This window comes from Mobula birostris, chromosome 3 (genome assembly GCF_030028105.1).
Source record: "Mobula birostris isolate sMobBir1 chromosome 3, sMobBir1.hap1, whole genome shotgun sequence".
NCBI classification, from domain to species: Eukaryota; Metazoa; Chordata; class Chondrichthyes; order Myliobatiformes; family Myliobatidae; genus Mobula; species Mobula birostris.
This window is the reverse complement of record NC_092372.1, coordinates 142342283-142362185: the sequence shown is the minus strand read 5'-3', so window position 1 is coordinate 142362185 and position 19903 is coordinate 142342283. Positions and strand designations below refer to the sequence as shown.

Sequence of the window (19903 nt, the reverse complement as noted above, 5' to 3'; positions counted from 1 at the left end):
AAGGAATGGAGGGTTATGGGTTGAGTGCAGGTCGGTGGGACTAGGTGAGAGTATGCGTTCAGCACGGACTAGAAGGGCTGAGATGGCCTGTTTCCGTGCTGTAATTGTTATATGGTTAAATAACAGTAGCTACCAGAATCTACAACAGCTTTAACAGGTTTTTCATTAACTTTGACTATTATAAACATAGGCTCTTTCTTCACATATTCTGCTTGTTTCCCATTACCAAACTCAGGATCATTACAGATATTATCATAATCATCATCAGCACATGCTTCCATTCTTGGTACATAGCACATACCTGACAATTTGTACCTTAAGAGGACGCACAGAGAATTTACGTCCTGGCTTCTAACAATGGTAATGAATAAAAGTCTTAGAACAACCTACCAAGGGTTCTTTGCCTTTGTTCCTCCCACTCTCCAGTTCTGCAGCGTTCTCCTGAGAGTCCCTTGGAATGTTAGTCTCTGTTGCTTTGGAATGAATACCCCGATGGCACCACCTTGTGGACATTGTTGGGCAGCAGTGAATCCATCTGCTGGCTCCTGCTCTGAGACTGTGTGGAGGAAGCAATAGCAGCAACTGTTCCAGAGCAATGACCTCACCAGTCTCCTCCTGCTTGGGTTGAATCCATCAGCAGTAGAGACCCTTCAGGTGATGATACTTCTCAGTGGGCAACTCCTCTAGTGGTAGAGTAGTGGAATGGAAGTGTTTGCTGAGATATCAGATTTACCTCCTTCAGGTCAGGATAGTTGTTGGACTTCTCTTTATCCATTGCAATGTAGGCTTTGCGAGTCTTACCTGTCAGTAATGGCACTAGCTGGCAGGCCCACTCCTCTTCTAGCCTTTGCCATATCCAGGCCATCCTCTTGAACTTGAGATAGTTCATAATATCATCAGCTTGTTGATAAGATGGCATCTTGGGATCCTTCCACAGACAAAAAGTCTTTGAACAGATTTTCCAGGGGTGGTTCAGAGGTGGTCCCCCTTGAAGGCCTTCCTGCCTTTGTCTTGGAATTTAGCTCTTTGTTGAAGTTCGTGTTCCTCTGTTCCCCAGACATTTGCTTCATTTTTAGCCTCAGAGTTTCCTGACTTGGGACCACAATCCCACTCTGCTCCAAGTTGAACACCCTTCTGTGACTGACCATCCCACCGCTGCCACCGAATGTTAGATATGTGAGTTATGGCCTTCCCCCACTCTCCTTCCCCCCCCACTCTCCTTCCCCCCACTCTTCTCCTCCCCCCCCCCCCCCCCGAGAGTGATGACTCCCATTTATTAGGCACCTGGACATACCATCTTCAATTATCCACAAAGCTAACGTAAAACTAAACATGAACTAGAATATGATGTACCCCACAATATACAGTTGAAGTCAGAAGTTTACATTCACCGTAGCCAAATACATTTAAACTCAGTTTTTCACAATTCCTGACATTTAATCCTAGAAAACATTCCCTGTCTTAGGTCAGTTAGGATCACAACTTTATTTTAAGAATGTGAAATGTCAGAATAATAGTAGAGAGAATGATTTATTTCAGCTTTTATTTCTTTCGTCACATTCCCAGTGGGTTACAAGTTTACATACACTTTGTTAGTATTTGGTAGCATTGTTTTTAAGTTGTTTAACTTGGGTCAAACGTTTCGGGTATCCTTCCACGAGCTTCTGACAATAAGTTGCTGGAATTTTGTTCCATTCCTCCAGACAGAACTGGTGTAACTGAGTCAGGTTTGTAGGCCTCCTTGCTCACACATGTTTTTTTCAGTTCTGCCCACAAATTTTCTATCAGTTTAAGGTCAGGGCTTTGTGATGGCCACTCCAGTACCTTGACTTTGTTATCCTTAAGCAATTTTGCCACAACTTTGGAGGTATGCTTGGGGTCATTGTCCATTTGGAAGACCCATTTGCGACCGAGCTTTAACTTCCTGGCTGATGTCTTGAGATGTTCCTTCAATATATCCACATAATTTTCCTTCTTCATGATGCCATCTATTTTGTGAAGTGCACCAGTCCCTCCTGCAGCAAAGCACCCCCCCTCCACAACATGATGCTGTCACCCCCGTGCTTCACGGTTGGGATGATGTTCTTCAGTTTGCAAGCCTCACGATTTTTCCTCCAAGCATAATGGTGGTCATTATGTCCAAACAGTTCAATTTTTGTTTTCATCAGACCAGAGGACATTTCTCCAAAAAGTAAGGTTTTTGTCCCCATGTGCACTTGCAAACTGTAGTCTGGCTTTTTTATGGCGTTTTTGGAGCAGTGGCTTCTTCCTTGCTGAGCAGCCTTTCAGGTTATGTCGATATAGGACTCGTTTTACCGTGGATATAGATACTTCGCTACCTGTTTCCTCCAGCATCTTCACAAAGTCCTTTGCTGTTGTTCTGGGATTGATTTGCACTTTTCGCGCCAAGGTACGTTCATCTTTATGAGACAGAATGCGTCTCCTTTCTGAGCGGTTTGACGGCTGCGTGGTCCTGTGGTGTTTATACTTGCGTACTATTGTTTGTACAGATGAACCTGGTACCTTCAGGCGTTTGGAAATTGCTCCCAAGGATGAACCAAACTTGTGGAGGTCCACAATCTTTTTTTCTGAGGTCTTGGCTGATTTCTTTTGATTTTGTTTGTAAACTTCTGACCCACCATAATTGTGATATAGTCAATTAAAAATGAAATAATCTGTCTGTAAACAATTGTTGGAAAGATTACTTGTGTCACGCACAAAGTAGATGTCCTCAACGTCTTGCCAAAACTATAGTTTGCTAATATGAAATCTGTGGAGTGGTTAAACAATGAGTTTTAATGACTTCAATTTAAGTGTATGTAAACTTCCGACTTCAACTGTAGCTACAATCATATTACAAAATAAACAGAAGTATCTGCCTTAAATACAGTATACAAACAATATATACACATTTACACATCCCCATTACTAAAGAAATGGAATATTCCACCGTGTATGGTGGGAAAGGCTCCATAATCCACACCCTTAGGACTGATTATTAGAATGTAACGGGCAGAAGACATTTAAGTGTGCACAGTCAGCGCAACAACAACAGAATGACAGGGCTTTGTTTGTGGGTGTGTAAGGAATGTGTTTACCAAGTGCTCTCTGTCAGTGTACAAAAGATGTTAAGTGTTATTGACTGGTGTATGAAGTCAAGTCACAGTTCAATCGCTGAATGGGCAAGCAGGCTTGAATGGCTAAATGACATATTCCGGTTTCCTTTGGTCAGTTTTTTTAAAGGTGCTTTGAGCTGTTAAAACATGCACAAGTGTGGCTAGCTGACTGAAGTGAACACTTTTTTTGTTCTCTTTTGGACAGTAGCAGACATGTTTTGTTATATACCGCAATTTGTGATTGAACCCTCTTAAAAAAATTCCTCAATGTCTTTCAGTTATATTTTTTTCTATAATGTGACTCTACTGAGAACAGTATAGGGGCAGAGGGTATGATCTTCAAGATTAATGACTATAGAAGTGTAGGCTCAAAGTTCAAAGTAAATATATTATCGAAGTATGTATACCACATACAGCCTTTGAGGTTTATTTTCTTGCAGGCAGCCACAAAACAAAGCAATGCAACAGAACCCACTAAAAAAGCCCTACAGAACAAAAACCATCTAACACCCAATGTGTGAAATAAAGAAAAAAAAGTGCAAACAATAAAAGAAAGTAAATAACACACAGAGAATGAACCGCAAAGCCCTCGAAAGTGAGTCCCCAACCGCGGAGCCAGTTTAGCGCTGCAGCCAATCTAGGAGCCCGATGGCTGCAGGCCACAACCACAAATGCAGTTCAGCTGAGGTGGGTAAAGCCTCACAGAGTAGTGAGCTAAACAGTGGTTCGTCCTTCACCCTTGGCCTTGATGCCTTGATTAAATTGTGAATAGGACTTAAGAAACCTGAAAAGGGAAGTAGGCAAACAAGGTGAGTGAAGAGAAAGATGGCACATGATCAAAGAAAGCTGGTGTTCAGAGAGAAGTGAATATTTTGTTCATAAAAAACTAAGTTATTATGCTGGTAGCTCAAGTATTTTGGAAGTCAAATGGAATGCTGGCCTTCATTGTAATAGAGTTGGAGTACAAAAATAGGGAAGTCTTGCTACAACTACACAGAGCGGACTTGAAGACTACTGCACATATTTTTGGAGACAGTGCAAGGGGAGGTTCATTTGTTTGTGAGAAATAATGAGCATTTTTTTTTATTCATGGATGCTGAGATTGCTGGCAATGTAGTGCTTATTTTCCAAGAATGATTCCCTGAGCTGAGGTAGCTGTTAACACTCAAATACATTAGTGTCTGGAGTAAGATGAAGGCTAAATAAGTTAAGAATGACAGTTTTCTTTTCCTGAAAGACAAAAATTATCCATGTTTGTTTCTAGAACAATCTAGTAGTTTCATTATTACGGTTATTGAAACTTCTGCACATTCCAGATTTATTTAGATGTATGAACTTAAATCTCCAGCTACCATTGTACAAACTTCTTCTTTTGGATCAGTATTGTAGATTTCTGACTGCTGGTCCAGTAACTTAATTATATTGATATTGTACCTTCATTAGAATTCCACACTGAGGACATGTTATGTGGTACCATTGTCTAATAACAGCTCAAAACTGAATTTCCATGATGGCAGTTGGCCATTGACAACAGCAATCATGTTCTCTGGCACACATAGATTCTTTGGTTAGCATATATCTCACTCCACTATTAGATCATGCTGAGGAATTATGATTACTTTGAGCAGAATGTGCTGATTAAGTACATGACAGAATAAAAATATCTCTAACAGATATTGGTTCAGATCAAAGCCCCCGGCTCTGCTTTATTCTGGTTGTAGACAGCTAAATAAGTGATTCATAATGTTCAATCCATCAACATATCCAATACTAATAATGGCGGAACCTCAGCACGCGAGTGAAAAGTATTCACAGCAACTTCAGTCCTCTGTGCTGAGTGAATGAAATACCTCTGCCTCTTCCTGACATCTTTACCATCACAAATAAGGGTACAGCAGCATAATAACTGAGCTACTGTGCTATATGACTGATCCAGAAGCACAGCTTTGAATCCCTCCATGGTGGACAAGGAATTTAGATACAAGTGAAGGAGCAAAAATTGAAATGTAGCAATTTCCACTATGATAGCCTATAACTGAATGATACAAACATCGAATTTTCCAATTTCAACTAATCCACACCCTCTTTCCTTCTCCTAACCGTCCATCTATGTTCTCTCTTCCTTTATTCACCATTTCTATTCCCATTCCTCCCTGTCTTGTTTCCTAGTTTTGTTACCCTCCCTCACCAGGCTCCATCTGCCCATTACCTGCATACCTATCCATCTGGGTTTCTTCCCCCTTGGCTTACCCTTCCTATTGCTCCCTTATTTGGTTTCATTTAGCGAAGAAAAGAGGCGAGCAGTAGTGATAGGGGATTCAATAGTTAGGGAGTCAAATTCGAGGTTCTGTGGAAGAGATCGAGAATCCCGGATGGTCTGTTGCCTCCCTGGTGCCAGGGTCCGCGATATCTCAGATCGAGTTCTCAGTATTCTCAAGAGGGAGGGTGAGCAGCCAGATGTCGTGGTCCATGTAGGGACCAATGACGTGGATAGGAAGAAGGAGGAGGTCCTGCAAAGAGAATTCAGGGAGTTAGGTGTAAAGTTGAAGCACAGGACCTCCAGAGTTGCAATCTCAAGTTTGATACCTGTGCCACATGCTAGTGAGGCTAAAAATAGGAAGATAATGCAGCTAAATATGTGGCTAAGGAGTTGGTGCAGGAGGGAGAGCTTCCTGTTTCTGGACAATTGGGCTTTGTTCCAGGGAAGATGGGACCTGTTCCGACGGGATGGGTTGCACCTGAACTGGAGGGGAACTAACATCCTTGCGGGAAGGTTTGCTAGTGCTACTCTGGGGGGGTTTAAACTAGATTTGCAGGGGGAGGGGAACCAGAGTGTTAGAGCAGATAGTGAGGTGGAGGAGGATAAAGATCATGTGAAAACTGCAAGTATAGTGCATGGAGTAAAGCCAGATCTAAAATATAAAGAGGCTTTGATGAAAGAGAAACAGAACAAAGGATGTAAAGGTAATAAGGTAGAAGGGCTAAAGTGCGTGTACTTCAATGCAAGAAGCATCAGGAACAAAGGTGATGAACTGAGAGCTTGGATACATACATGGAATTATGGTGTAGCGGCCATTACAGAGACTGGGCTGGCACCAGGGCAGGAATGGATTCTCAATATTCCTGGATTTCAGTGCTTTAAAAGGGATGGGGGGGGGGGTGAAGGGGAGGAGGGGTGGCATTACTGGTCAGGGATACTATTACAGCTACAGAAAGGGTGGGTAATGTAGCAGGATCCTCTTTTGAGTCAGTATGGGTGGAAGTCAGGAACAGGAAGGGAGCAGTTACTCTATTGGGAGTATTCTATAGGTCCTCTGGTAGTAGCAGAGATACCAAGGAGCAGATTGGGAGGCAAATTTTGGACAGGTGCAAAAATAACAGGGTTGTTATCATGGGTGACTTTAACTTCCCTAATATTGATTAGCACCTGATTCGTTCCAATGGTTTAGACGGGGCAAAGTTTGTTAAGTGTGTTCAGGACGGATTCCTGTCACAGTATGTTGACAGGCCAACTAGGGAGAATGCCATACTAGATCTAGTATTAGGTAACGAACCAGGACAGGTTACAGATCTCTCAGTGGGTGAGCATCTGGGGGACAGTGACCACCACTCCCTGGCCTTTAACATTATCGTGGAAAAGGATAGAATCAGAGAGGACAGGAAAATTTTTAATTGGGGAAGGGCAAATTATGAGGCTATAAGGCTAGAACTTGTGGGTGTGAATTGGGATGATGTTTTTGCAGGGAAATGTACTATGGACATGTGGTCGATGTTTAGGGATCTCTTGCAGGATGTTAGGGATAAATTTGTCCCGGTGAGGAAGGTAAAGAATGGTAGGGTGCAGGAACCATGGGTGACAAGTGAGGTGGAGAACCTAGTCAGATGGAAGAAGGCAGCATACATGAGGTTTAGGAAGCAAGGATCAGATGGGTCTATTGAGGAATATAGGGTAGCAAGAAAGGAGCTTAAGGGGCTGAGGGGAGCAAGAAGGGGGCATGAGAAGGCCTTGGCGAGTAGGGTAAAGAAAATCCCCAAGGTATTCTTCAATTCTGTGAAGAACAAAAGGATGACAGGAGTGAAGATAGAGATAAAGGTGGGAAGATATGCCTGGAGGCTGTGGAAGTGAGAGAGGTCCTCAATGAATACTTCTCTTTGGTATTCACCAATGAGAGGGAACTTGATGACAGTGAGGACAATATGAGTGAGGCTGATGTTCTGGAGCATGTTGATATTAAGGGAGAGGAGGTGTTGGAGTTGTTAAAATACATTAGGATTGATAAGTCCCCAGGGCCTGATGGAATATTCCCCAGGCTGCTCCACGAGGCGAGGGAAGGGATTGCTGAGTCTCTGGCTAGGATTTTTATGTCCTCCTTGTCCACGGAAATGGTACTGGAGGATTGGAGGGATGCAAATGTTGTCCCCTTGTTCAAAAAAGGTAGTAGGGATAGTCCGGGTAATTACAGACCAGTGAGCCTTACGTCTGTGGTGGGAAAGCTGTTGGAAAAGATTGTTAGAGATAGGATCTATGGGCATTTAGAGGATCATAGTCTGATCAGGGACAGTCGGCATGGCTGTGTGAAGGGCAGATCGTGTCTAACAAGCCTGATAGAGTTCTTTGAGGAGGTGACCAGGCATATAGATGAGGGTAGTGCAGTGGATGTGATCTATATGGATTTTAGTAAGGCATTTGACAAGGTTCCACATGGTAGGCTTATTCAGAAAGTCAGAAGGCATGGGATCCAGGGGAGTTTGGCCATGTGGATTCAGAATTAGCTTGCCTGCAGAAAGCAGAGGGTCGTGGTGGAGGGAGTACATTCGGATTGGAGGGTTGTGACTAGTGGTGTCCCACAAGGATCTGTTCTGGGACCTCTACTTTTCGTGATTTTTATTAATGACCTGGATGTGGGGGTTGAAGGGTGGGTTGGCAAGTTTGCAGACGACACGAAAGTTGGTGGTGTTGTGGATAATGTAGAGGATTGTCGCAGATTGCGGAGAGACATTGATAAGATGCAGAAGTGGCAGATGGAGTTCAATCCGGAGAAGTGTGAGATGGTACACTTTGGAAGGACAAACTCCAAGGCAGAGTACAAAGTAAATGTCAGGATACTTAGAAGTGTGGAGGAGCAGAGGGATCTGGAAGTACATGTACACAGATCCCTGAAAGTTGCCTCACAGGTAGATAGGGTAGTTAAGAAAGCTTATGGGGTGTTAGCTTTCATAAGTCGAGGGATAGAGTTTAAGAGTCGTAGGGTAATGATACAGCTCTATAAAACTCTGGTTAGGCCACACTTGGAGTACTGTGTCCAGTTCTGGTCGCCTCACTATAGGAGAGATGTGGAAGCATTGGAAAGGGTACAGTGGAGATTTACCAGGATGCTGCCTGGTTTAGAGAGTATGCATTATGATCAGAGATTAATGGAGTTAGGGCTCAGTCTCTGGAGAGAAGGAGAATGAGAGGAGACATGATGGAGGTATACAAGATATTAAGAGGAATAGATAGAGTGGACAGCCATTGCCTCTTCGCCAGGTCACTACTGCTCAATACAAGAGGACATGACTTTAAGGTAATGGGTGGGAAGTTCAAGGGGGATATTAGAGGAAGATTTTTTACTCGAGAGTGGTTAGTGCGTGGATTGCACTGCCTGAATGAGTGGTGGAGGCAGATACGCTAGTGAAATTTAAGAGACTACTAGACAGGTATATGGAGGAATTTAAGGTGGGGGGGTTATATGGGAGGCAGGGTTTAAGGGTCGGCACAACATTGTGGGCTGAAGGGCCTGTACTGTGCTGTACTGTTCTATGTTCTTAATACCTTCTGGCTTCTGTCTCTGTTCAGTGTCCTCTCCGCCCACTTGGTCTCATCTGTCCATCATTTCTTCACCTTATCACCTGCCAACCCCTGTATCATCCCTGCTTCTTGCCTTTTTTCTGTCTGACCTGATGTAGGGTCTTGACCTGAAACATTAACCTTCTTTTTGCCTCTTGCTTCTTGATGCCCTGAGTTCCTCCAGCAGTTTGGTTTTACTAGATTCCTGATGCCTAGTTGTGATGTCTCAGAAACTAATTTGTATGATGGTACAAATGTAAATAGAAGAGCTGAAATTCCTGGGGTGAGATGAGACTGATTGCTTTTGATGTCAAGTCACCATTTGATTTAATATGGCATTAAGGAGGGTTAATAAAATTGAATCTAAAGAAATTCCAAAGACAGAAACAGTTGGCTACATTAAGAAAGGTAGTAGTTATTGCAGCACAGCCATCTCCATAGCAGAATTCTGTAGTCTGTCTTCTGCAGGAGATTACCTTAGTACAATCCAGGCTACCAATTTCATTGATTTTATTTGTGGTAAGATCAAAAGTGAAAATATTCACAATGTAAATTGTTCAGTTTCACTAATATCTAATGAGATAATGAAGCGACTTCCTTGCCACTGAAGTGCCACAATACTACTGTCTCCTAAAGGGAATACCTAATCGCCTTCTTTGAAATTCAATATCATTACCATTGTCAAATTTCCAACCATTGGCATCCTAAGGATAGTGGATCCATATACAGACTGCAGCTAGAAGAGGTTGGAGATGGGGCATTGTTTGTAGATTCTTTCTACCACCTTAAAGTTGAGTGTGTAATAAACAAATGCTTCTTAAGTATTGAGATCATCCAGGACACAGCAATTTGCTTGAGTTACGATCATAATTATTGACTTTCTCTGCCACTGTGCAACATTGCTGCAGAGTTTATCTCCAACAAGATGCACTGCAGCCATTTATCAAGATGACAATGACTAATTCTCCTAAATGTATGACCTCTAAAACCTTTAAGAACAAGAGCTGCAGGTGATAAGATGACTTGCAAAAATACTCCTCCATTGCACATACTCCTCTGGCCTTGAAATATATCCTGATTCCTTCATTGATGCCATTTTAAAAACATGGGCGCTTGACATAATAGAATTGTTGATGCTGTTTCACCACAGACATGGTTTAAGGCAGTTTATCAGATTTTTGAGACCAATTAGCAAAGAGAAGTAAGTACTGGAATGTGGTGATGTATGAAATATTATTTTGTTACTATTTATGTCTGTGATTGAGGCAAATGTCATTTACATAAGCAGAATATCTAAGATCAATTGATCACTCTTTAAATTTAATCGAAGTAGTAATGAACAACCTGCAGTGTTGCCAAAGGCATTTAAATTTTGAGGGCAGATTACTACTTGTTCAAAAACAGATTTAAAATTCTTAATTAGACAGAAAGGAAGAAGTGAGAGTAAATTGATCTTTTTCACATTGGCAGATGGTTTGCTATTCATACTCTATATCAACAGCTCGGCTGAGGGAACCAAATATTATATATCTATTTGCTGTTGATTCAAAACAAGGTGGAATTGTGAATACAAAGGAGGATGTAAGGAAGTTCACAGTTAGAGTGTCGTATCAACCATTTTTGCCATTTACACTAATCCCATTTGCCTGTCTACATGCAATGTTAAACATTTTGATTACATCTGATTTCACCACTTCTTCTGCCAAAGAATTCCAGACATCAGCCACTCTGCTGTTTAAACAAAACTTCTCCCTTGCGCCCCCTGTAAAACTTCTTCCAGTACTTTAAACTTTTGCCCTCCTCTGGATATAGAGAAGCTGAATGATTGGGGGCAAAATTGTAGCTTTTACAATATAACTAGCGGGAGTAATGTGAAATTATCACTTTAGTTACAAAGTACAAGAGCAGATATTTTTAAAGTTGCTTGTGAAGTAACTTAATAATGTCTGTCTTTTGCATTATACTATTTCATTGAAGAACAAATTGAAAATATAGCTACAGTAGGTAATTCATACATGTGGTCAGCAACAAACCCCTACATTTCTGTTTTTTGGTTTGTAAGAAAATTATTCAAATCGCCTTGTTTAAAAAAAAAACTACTATTCTGTAATCAAGTATGTTAAGAATATTCTAATGTATTTGCCATTGTTATGCAGTGGGATTGGTGAGGAATGTGTTATCATTTAAGAGCTGTTTTGATTGATTTTATAAAGTAAAGCTTGGTGAACGTAATTATAACCGATGGTTGTAAAGTTGTTCAGTCTTGTTTCACATTTACTGTTAATTGGGTATGATACTGAATATCAAGATATAATTGATCATTTGATTCATGATTGAGTAGAATAAGTTTTTTTTATTTCCAGCTGTGGAATTTGTAAGAAGAATCATGATCAACACCTCCTTGTTTTGTGTGACACTTGCAAACTCTATTATCATCTTGGTTGTTTAGATCCCCCCCTCACCAGGATGCCCAAAAAGACCAAAAACAGTTACTGGTAAGAATTTTTCACTGTCCTAAACATGCATGAAAATTGTATGGAGTTTGCACCAAGTGGCAGTGTGTAAAGCCTTTAATACAGAAAAATGAAAGTCTTTTACAGTTTCAATGCTTGAATAGGTTAGGCTCATTTTTATAACTTTGCATCATATCGCTTTTTTTATCAAAAGCAGTAGGGTAACATTAGATGTTTTAGATTAAATATTATAGTTTTTAATTTTACTCAAGACTTTGGTTCTTCTCCATTCAAATGTCGAACGATTTAGCAAATGAAATGGTAATTGTTCATATTAATTCATCATTAATATTTTACTATTCGGGGTAAAGAGAGGCAAGACTGCGCAAGCGCGTGACGTCAGCCAGTAGAGCAGGAAAATTTTAAAAAGAGACCGCCATATCTAGCGGGCAGCGGAGTGAGAGGGCTTTGGGTCAATGGGCTTAGGCGGTAACGAGGCAAGGTGGGTTTACCTGTGTTAATTGCAGAAAGGATGTATGTGTGTGAGGTCGGTGTTCTGTGCTCGGTGTCAAATGTGGGAAGTCCTGGAGTCTCCCAGCCTCCCGGACGGCCATATCTGCACTCAGTGTGTCGACCTGTAGCTCCTAAGGGACTGTGTTAGGGAACTGGAGTTGCAGCTCGATGACCTTTGTTTGGTCAGGGAGAGCGAGGAAGTGATAGAAAGGAGTTATAGGCAGGTGGTCACACTGGGGCCACGGGAGACAGACAGGCGGGTAACAGGAGAGGGAAGGGGAAGAGTCAGGTACTAGAGAGTACCTCTGTGGCTGTTGGGGGGGTGGGGGGGGGGGGACAGCCTACCTGGGGGAGCAACAGTGGCCGTGCCTCTGGCACAGAGTTCGGCCCTGTGGCTCAGAAGGGTAGGGAAAGGAAGAGAAAGGCAGTAGTGATAGGGGACTCTATAGTTAGGGGGTCATACAGGCGATTCTGTGGATGCAGGAAAGAAACTCGGATGGTAGTTTGCCTCTCAGGTGCCAGGGTCCGGGATGTTACAGATCACGTCCACAATATCCTGCAGTAGAGGGACAACAGCCAGAGGTCGTGGTACATATTGGTACAATGACATAGGTAGGAAAAGGGAAGAGGTCCTGAAAACAGACTACAGGGATTTAGGGAGGAAGTTGAGAAGCAGGACCGCAAAGGTAGTAATCTTGGGATTACTGCCTGTGCCACGTGAAAGTGAGTATAGGAATAGAATGAGGTGGGGGATAAATGTGTGACTGAGGGATTGGAGCAGGGGGCAGGGATTCAGATTACTGGATCATTGGGACCTCTTCTGGGGCATGTGTGACCTGTACAAAAAGGATGGGTTGCACTTGAATCCCAGGGGGACCAATATCCTGACAGGGATGTTTGCTAAGACTACTGGGGAGAGTTTAAACTAGAATTGTTGGGCGGTGGGAACTGAACTGAAGAGACTGGGGAAGAGGGGTTAGCTCACAAATAGAGAAAGCTTGGAGACAGTATGTAAGGGAGGATAGGCAGGTGATAAAGAAGGGTTGCACTCAGACCAATGTTTTGAGATGTGTCTATTTTAACGCAAGGAGTATTATGAACAAAGCGGATGAGCTTAGAACGTGGATCAGTACTTGGACCTATGATGTGGTGGCTATTACAGAGACTTGGAAGGCTCAGGGACAGGAATGGTTACTTCAAGTGCTGGATTTTAGATGTTTCAGAAAGGACAGGGAGGGAGGCAAAAGAGGTGGGTGCGTGGCACTGTTGATCAGAGATACCATCACGGCTGCCGAAAAGGTGGACGTCATGGAGAGGTTGTCTACGGAGTCTCTGTGAGTGGAGGTTACGAACAAGAAGGGGTCAATAACTCTACTGTTTTTTTTTATAGGCCCCCCAATAGTAACGGATTTAAAGGAGCAGATAAGGAAACAGATCCTGGAAAGGTGTAATAATAACAGAGTTGTCGTGGTGGGAGATTTCAATTTCCCAAATATCGATTGGCATCTCCTTAGAGCAAGGGGTTTAGATGGGGTGGAACTTGTTGGGTGTGTTCAGGAAGGTTTCTTGACACAATATGTAGATGAGCCTACAAGAGGAGAGACTGTACTTAATTCGGTATTGGGAAATGAACCTGGTCAGGTGTCAAATCTCTCAGTGGGAGGGCATTTTGGAGATAGTGATCATAATTCTATCTCCTTTACAGTAGCATTGGAGTGAGATAGGAACAGACAAGTTAGAAAAGCATTTAATTAGAGTAAGGGGAATTATGAGGCTATCAGGCAGGAACTTGGAAGCTTAAACTGGGGACAGATGTTCTCAGGGAAAGGTACGGAAGAAATGTGGCAAATGTTCAGGGGATATTTGTGTGGAGTTCTGCATAGGTGCGTTCGAATCAGACAGGGAATTTATGGTAGGGTACAAGAACCGTGGTGTACAAAGGCTGTAGTAAATCTAGTCAAGAAGAAAAGAAAAGCTTACGAAAGGTTCAGAGAGCTAGCTATTGTTAGAGATCTAGAAGATTATAAGGCTAACAGGAAGGAGCTTAAGAAGGAAATTAAGAGAGCCAGAAGAGGCCATGAGAAGGCCTTGGCAGGCTGGATTAAGGAAAACCCCAATGCATTCTACAAGTATGTGAAGAGCAAGGGGATAAGACGTGAAAGAATAGGACCGAACAAGTGTGACAGTGGGAAAGTGTGTTTGGAACCGGAGGAAATAGCAGAGGTACTTAATGAATACTTTACTTCAGTATTCACCATGGAAAAGGATCTTGGTCATTGTAGTGATGACTTGCAGTGGACTGAAAAGCTTGAGCATGTAGATATTAAGAAAGAGGATATGCTGGAGCTTTTGGAAAGCATCAAGTTGGATAAGTCGCCGGGACTGGATGAGATGTACCCCAGGCTACTGTGGGAGACGTGGGAGGAGATTGTTGAGCCTCTGCCGATGATCTTTGCATCATCAATGGGGACGGGAGAGGTTCTGGAGGATTGGAGGGTTGTGTGTTTTATTCTCTTATTCAAGAAAGGGAGTAGAGATAGCCCAGGAAATTATAGACCAGTGAGTCTTACTTCAGTGGTTGTTAAGTTGATGGAGAAGATCCTGAGAGGCAGCATTTATGAACACTTAGAGAGGTATAATATGATTAGGAATAGTCAACATGGCTTTGTCAAGGGCAGGTTGTGTGTTACGAGCCTGATTGAATTTTTTGAGGATGTGACTAAAAACATTGATGAAGGAAGAACAATAGATGTAGTGTATATGGATTTCAGCAAGGCATTTGATAAGGTACCCCATGGAAGGCTTATTGAGAAAGTAAGGAGGCATGGGATAGAACATAGAATAGTACTGCACAGTACAGGTCCTTCGGCCCACAATGTTGTGCCGACCCTCAAACCCTGCCTCCCATATAACCCCCCACCTTAAATTCCTCCATATACCTGTCTAGTAGTCTCTTAAATTTCAATAATGTATGTGCCTCCACCACTGACTCAGGCAGTGCATTCCATGCACCAACCACTCTCTGAGTAAAAAACCTTCCTCTAATATCCCCCTTGAACTTCCCATCCCTTACCTTAAAGCCATGACTTGTACTGAGCAGTGATGCCCTGGGGAAGAGACATTGTCTGTCCACTCTATCTATTCCTCTTAATATCTTGTTTACCTCTATCATGTCTCCTCTACTCCTCCCTTATTCTCTGATCATAATGCATACATCTAAACCAGGCAGTATCCTGGTAATTCTCCTATTCTGGATCCAAGGGGACATTGCTTTGTGGATCCAGAACTGTCTTGCCCACAGAAGGCAAAGAGTGGTTGTAGACGGGTCATATTCTGTATGGAGGTTGGTGATGCGTGGTGTGCCTCAGGGATCTGTTCTGGGACGCTTACTCTTTGTGATTTTGATAAATGACCTAGATGAGGAAGTGGAGGGATGGGTTAGTAAGTTTTCTGATGACACAAAGGTTGGGGTTGTTGTGGATAGAGTGGAGGGCTGTCAGAGGTTACAGTGGGACATTGATAGGATGCAAAACTGTGCTGAGAAGTGGCAGATGGAGTTCAACCCAGATAAGTGTGAAGTGACACACACAAAATGCTGGTGGAACGCAGCAGGCCAGGCAGCATCTATAGGAAGAGGTACAGTCGACATTTCAGGCCGAGACTCTTCGTCAGGACTAACTGAAAGAAGAGATAGTAAAAGATTCATTTTGGTAGGTCAAATAGGATGGCAGAATATAGTATTAATGGTAAGACTCTTGGCAGTGTGGAGGATCAGAGGGATCTTGGGGTCCGAGTCCATAGGACGCTCAAAGCAGCTGCGCAGGTTGACTCTGTGGTTAAGAAGGCATACGGTGTATTGGACTTCATCAATCATGGAATTGAATTTAGGAGCTGAGAGGTAATGTTGCAGCTATATAAGATCCTGGTCAGACCCCACTTGGAGTGCTGTGCTCAGTTCTGGTCATCTCAGGGAGGATGTGGAAACCATTGAAAGGGTGTAGAGGAGATCTACAAGGATGTTGCCTGGATTGGGGAGCATGCCTTATGAAAACAGGTTGAGTGAACTCGGCCTTTTCTCCTTGGAGCGACGGAGGATGATAGGTGACCTGATAAGAGGTGTATAAGGTGATGAGAGGCATTGATCGTGTGGATAGTCAGAGGCTTTTTCCCAGAGCTGAAATGGCTGCCACAAGAGGGCACAGGTTTAAGGTGCTTGGGAGTAGGTACAGAGGAGATGTCAGGTGTAAGTTTTTTACACAGAGAGTGGTGAGTGCGTGGAATGGGCTGCCGGCAGTAATGGTTGAGGTGGATACGATAGTGTCTTTTAAGAGACTTTTGGATAAGTACATGGAGCTTAAAAAAATAGAGGGCTATGGGTAACCCTAGTAATTTCTAAGGTAGGGACATTTTCGGCACAACTTTGTGGGCTGAAGGGTCTGAATTGTGCTGTAGGTTTGATCTGTTTCTATTACTCTTAACATCTCTGGATATAAGGAATCTTTATAGAACATACTTTACTGTGCTCTGCTTGTTAATATCATAACTCCTTCCATGGTTATCTATGAGTATAAGGCAGGCCAACTCGTAAATATTCAAACATTTAGGTTGTGGTTAATATTTTGTTTTGAGCTTGTTGTATCGTAGAGTTGATTAAAGAGGAAAATTGGGCCTAAAAGCCTGTTCTTTGAGAAGTAATAATATAAAAAAGTTTTTTTTGTTGCTCTGTCAGTTTGGTACCAGTTATAGCTTACTGTTTCATTTCACTTCTAAATAGGAAAATGTGTTCAGTGTGTTCAGCATTCCTGAGGTACTTCATTATCAGAGGAGGTCACTTTGGAATAACTAGCAAGTTGTTCACACAAATCTTATAGTACTACTTTGAAGAAGAACATGGAGTTATTTTAAGTTTCATAAGTAATATTAATCCGAGTCACAATAGAATGGATAATCACCATTATCTCATTGCCGTTTGTGAGACCTTGCTGTACCTGAATTTGCTTTGTATTTCATATGTTACAATGCAAAGATGCTTCATTTTTGTTAAGTGCCTTGAAACATTCTAAGCAGATGTAACAGCAGTATTTTAATGAATTAATTGCAGAATTTGTTGTGTTAATTATGTAGCTTTATAAAATGATGTCTGATGTTGGGAATTACTCTGCTGTCAATCAAACTGATCACGTAGATTGGTTGTTTGAAAAATCTTAATGCTTTTTGGTCAAATTTAAGTATTTGTCAAAGTTAAGGACGGAATTAAAAGAGCCACTTTTAATTCTTAATTAATTAATTTTTCTCTACACCTTTCTGTTTAAAAAGAGCAAACTTGTTTAAAATTAGAATTTCACCTATATATAATCCACAAGGAATTGTAAATCTGCAAGTAGTTGGTAGTAAGGTGCATTTTAGCCCATTAGTGAAAATGTTAGTTTGCAGACCAGGTAGCTGTCCTTTTGTGAATGCATTCTTGAGATGTGCTCTAGATCACCAACTTGGGTTTCAATTTTGATTAGTCTGAGCATACTCTGCAAGATAGATTTCTTCTGAGAAATTGAGTTGTATTGATTGTTATATTTTACCTTTTGTCGTATTTGTATGAATCCTTTTGCAATCTGCACAAATATCTAAAAGCTTTTTCTTCTGGAGAGGTTCAAGAGAATTTAAAATATATTTATAAGCTGGGCATGATTGAATTTGTCATGGACCGTGACTTATTTGAAGATGCACATTTTATGCCCCTGTTAAGACACCTCAAGGGCAGAAGTGTTTCATTGTTTCGGCTTTTATGTAGCTTATTTAATTCTGAATCATTGGATGAATTTTTTTAGGTATTTGTTAAAAGGAATTGAACACTTTTCTTAAAGTGATTCTTCCCATTTTGGCTAGGTATGAAATACGCTTTTTACATCTGGGTACTCAAAAGACTATGTAAAATAGAGATGAAAATTTTATTGAAAACTGACTTGCTCACACATTGTAATTGCTTTGTTTACTGACAACTTTGTAATGTTGTATTTGGAAGGAACCAAATTTCCATCATTCCAGTAGAGAAACTCAGCCATACTGAAACCTAGAGAGGGCTTTGTGGTGAAATGCTTTCACTCCATGCAAAAAAAAAAGTAGAGCATATTTACATAGTTCTTTTTGATATTTAACTCTGCTGAAGATCTAATCTATTGTACAGGCAATGTTCAGAATGTGACCAAGCAGGGAGTAGTGATCTAGAGGCAGACATCACGATGGAAACTTTACCAGATGGGACCAAGAGATCAAGGAGACAGATTAAGGAGCCTGTCAAATTCACTCCATTGGATATTGTGATTGAACCAAAGAAGATCATGAACAAAAATATGGTAATTTAATCCCCTCTTCCTCTATTCTTGTAATCCATCTTTAAATGCTATACATTATAATTGAGGTTTTGCGATGACATAATGACCAATTCTTTGTAGTGTAATGAAATAAAGTTACCAACATCTGTTGTAATTAGCAAAACTTAGTCCACGCATCTAAAAAAGTACTGTCAGCACCACCTTGCCTCTGTACAGGGTAGGCTGCTGTTCTAAATATTCAACACAGAGTTGATGTGAACTTCAACTTTTGTTACTGTTCTTGGTATAAAGATCACTGAAATTGTTATCCTTGTTGAATGAGATGTAACTGTGTCTTTAAATGAACATTGATGTAATTGTTGCTGAACAACAACTGAATCTAAACAAAATGTATGGAGTACAGTTTTTTGGGGGGATATTCAAACTTTTTTTTAGTTTGCTTTTAAAATATTTACTTTCAATCTTATTTATGCATGTTTTTCACTCACTGAAAAAATGTTTAAAACATTTTTAATTTTGCATCTCAAAATTTATCAGTCTAATTAGCTGACTAGCTGGATCAATCTCATCAATGGAAAAGCAAAATACAGTAGATCCTCTAAATCTGAAATAATAAATAGTGCTGGAAATACTCAAGCAGGTCATGTCTGTAAGGAGAGAAGCAGTTAACTATTTCTCTTTCTTTGACTGATTGCTGATTACATCACTCATGCTGTTGGTCAAGGATTCCTACAGAAGGAATCTGACTAATGTCAGGCAAGAGGGAATCTGATAATGCTTTTGTGGCCGGCAACACTTTCCTGCTGACTGGAAAATCCAGGGCAACTAGCTTATTTAAAAGCTATTAAAAATTTTATTTTTTCTTAAAGAGCTGCTTACTAAATGTTTGCTGTTTGTAGGAGTTATGTATCTTTTTTCTGTCTGCCTGTATTGTGTTTTGTGTTGAGCATGTATTATGGGAAATTTGTCATGGGGCTTCGGTTGTGGTGGAAGCAAATGAGTATAGTTACGTATTCTCACTTTGTCTTAGTATTGTTTAGTTGAGAGGGAGTGAGCTGGGGGAATGATTTTTTTTGTTGACCGCTTATTTATGATCTTTGCTTAATTACGCTAATTTGAACACTAATTATTCTTAGCTATATTGCTAATTTAGTGTTAGTTTTTATCACTATATGATCATTCGTCTTTGCTGGTTTCGTAATAAAGGATCGAATGTTCATATTTTCGACTTGGAACTCAGTTATTTGGAAGCATGTCATACAGTGTCAACTCCGATATGCAATCTCTCAGCGGTTTTGGTTTGTTTTCAAATAACTGCTATATTTTGTCAACAAAGCAAGTTATTCTAACCGAACAGAAATCTACGGCAAAGGATTGCCTTGGACCTTTTGGCAAAACTGGACAGCTTGATTTTATTGATTTATGCTGTGTGTTTGTGGTTTGAACTCAGTTTCGAATAGTCATTGCTACCTGGCCATTGTGGACCATTGCTTGGTTGCATGGTGTTTGCCTGAGGGTTTATCGCTTTGTTTTATTGAAATGCTGAAATATTCTTCCTGTTGATGACATTTAACTTGAACACGTTGTTTGGTCTGGTTTAAGTGCTGTGGATGCACGGATGGTTTGTTTGTTGCCTACATTTGTTGAACGGAATATTGCCAATGC

At 41.2% G+C, this 19903-nt stretch overlaps 1 protein-coding gene across 6 annotated transcripts in view; it reads left to right on the top strand.

Moving 5' to 3' along the window:
• phf14 (PHD finger protein 14) overlaps positions 1-19903 on the top strand; it is a 268298-nt gene that overhangs the window by 104008 nt on the left and 144387 nt on the right. For all 6 annotated transcript variants that reach the window (XR_011885414.1, XR_011885415.1, XM_072253393.1 and 3 more), the window contains exons 13-14: positions 11307-11438; positions 18091-18259. Coding sequence is in view for 4 of the 6 variants with exons in the window: in XM_072253393.1 (XP_072109494.1) it covers positions 11307-11438; positions 18091-18259 (301 nt within the window). In the remaining 2 variants the exon portion in view is untranslated. The remainder of the gene's footprint in view (positions 1-11306; positions 11439-18090; positions 18260-19903) is intronic.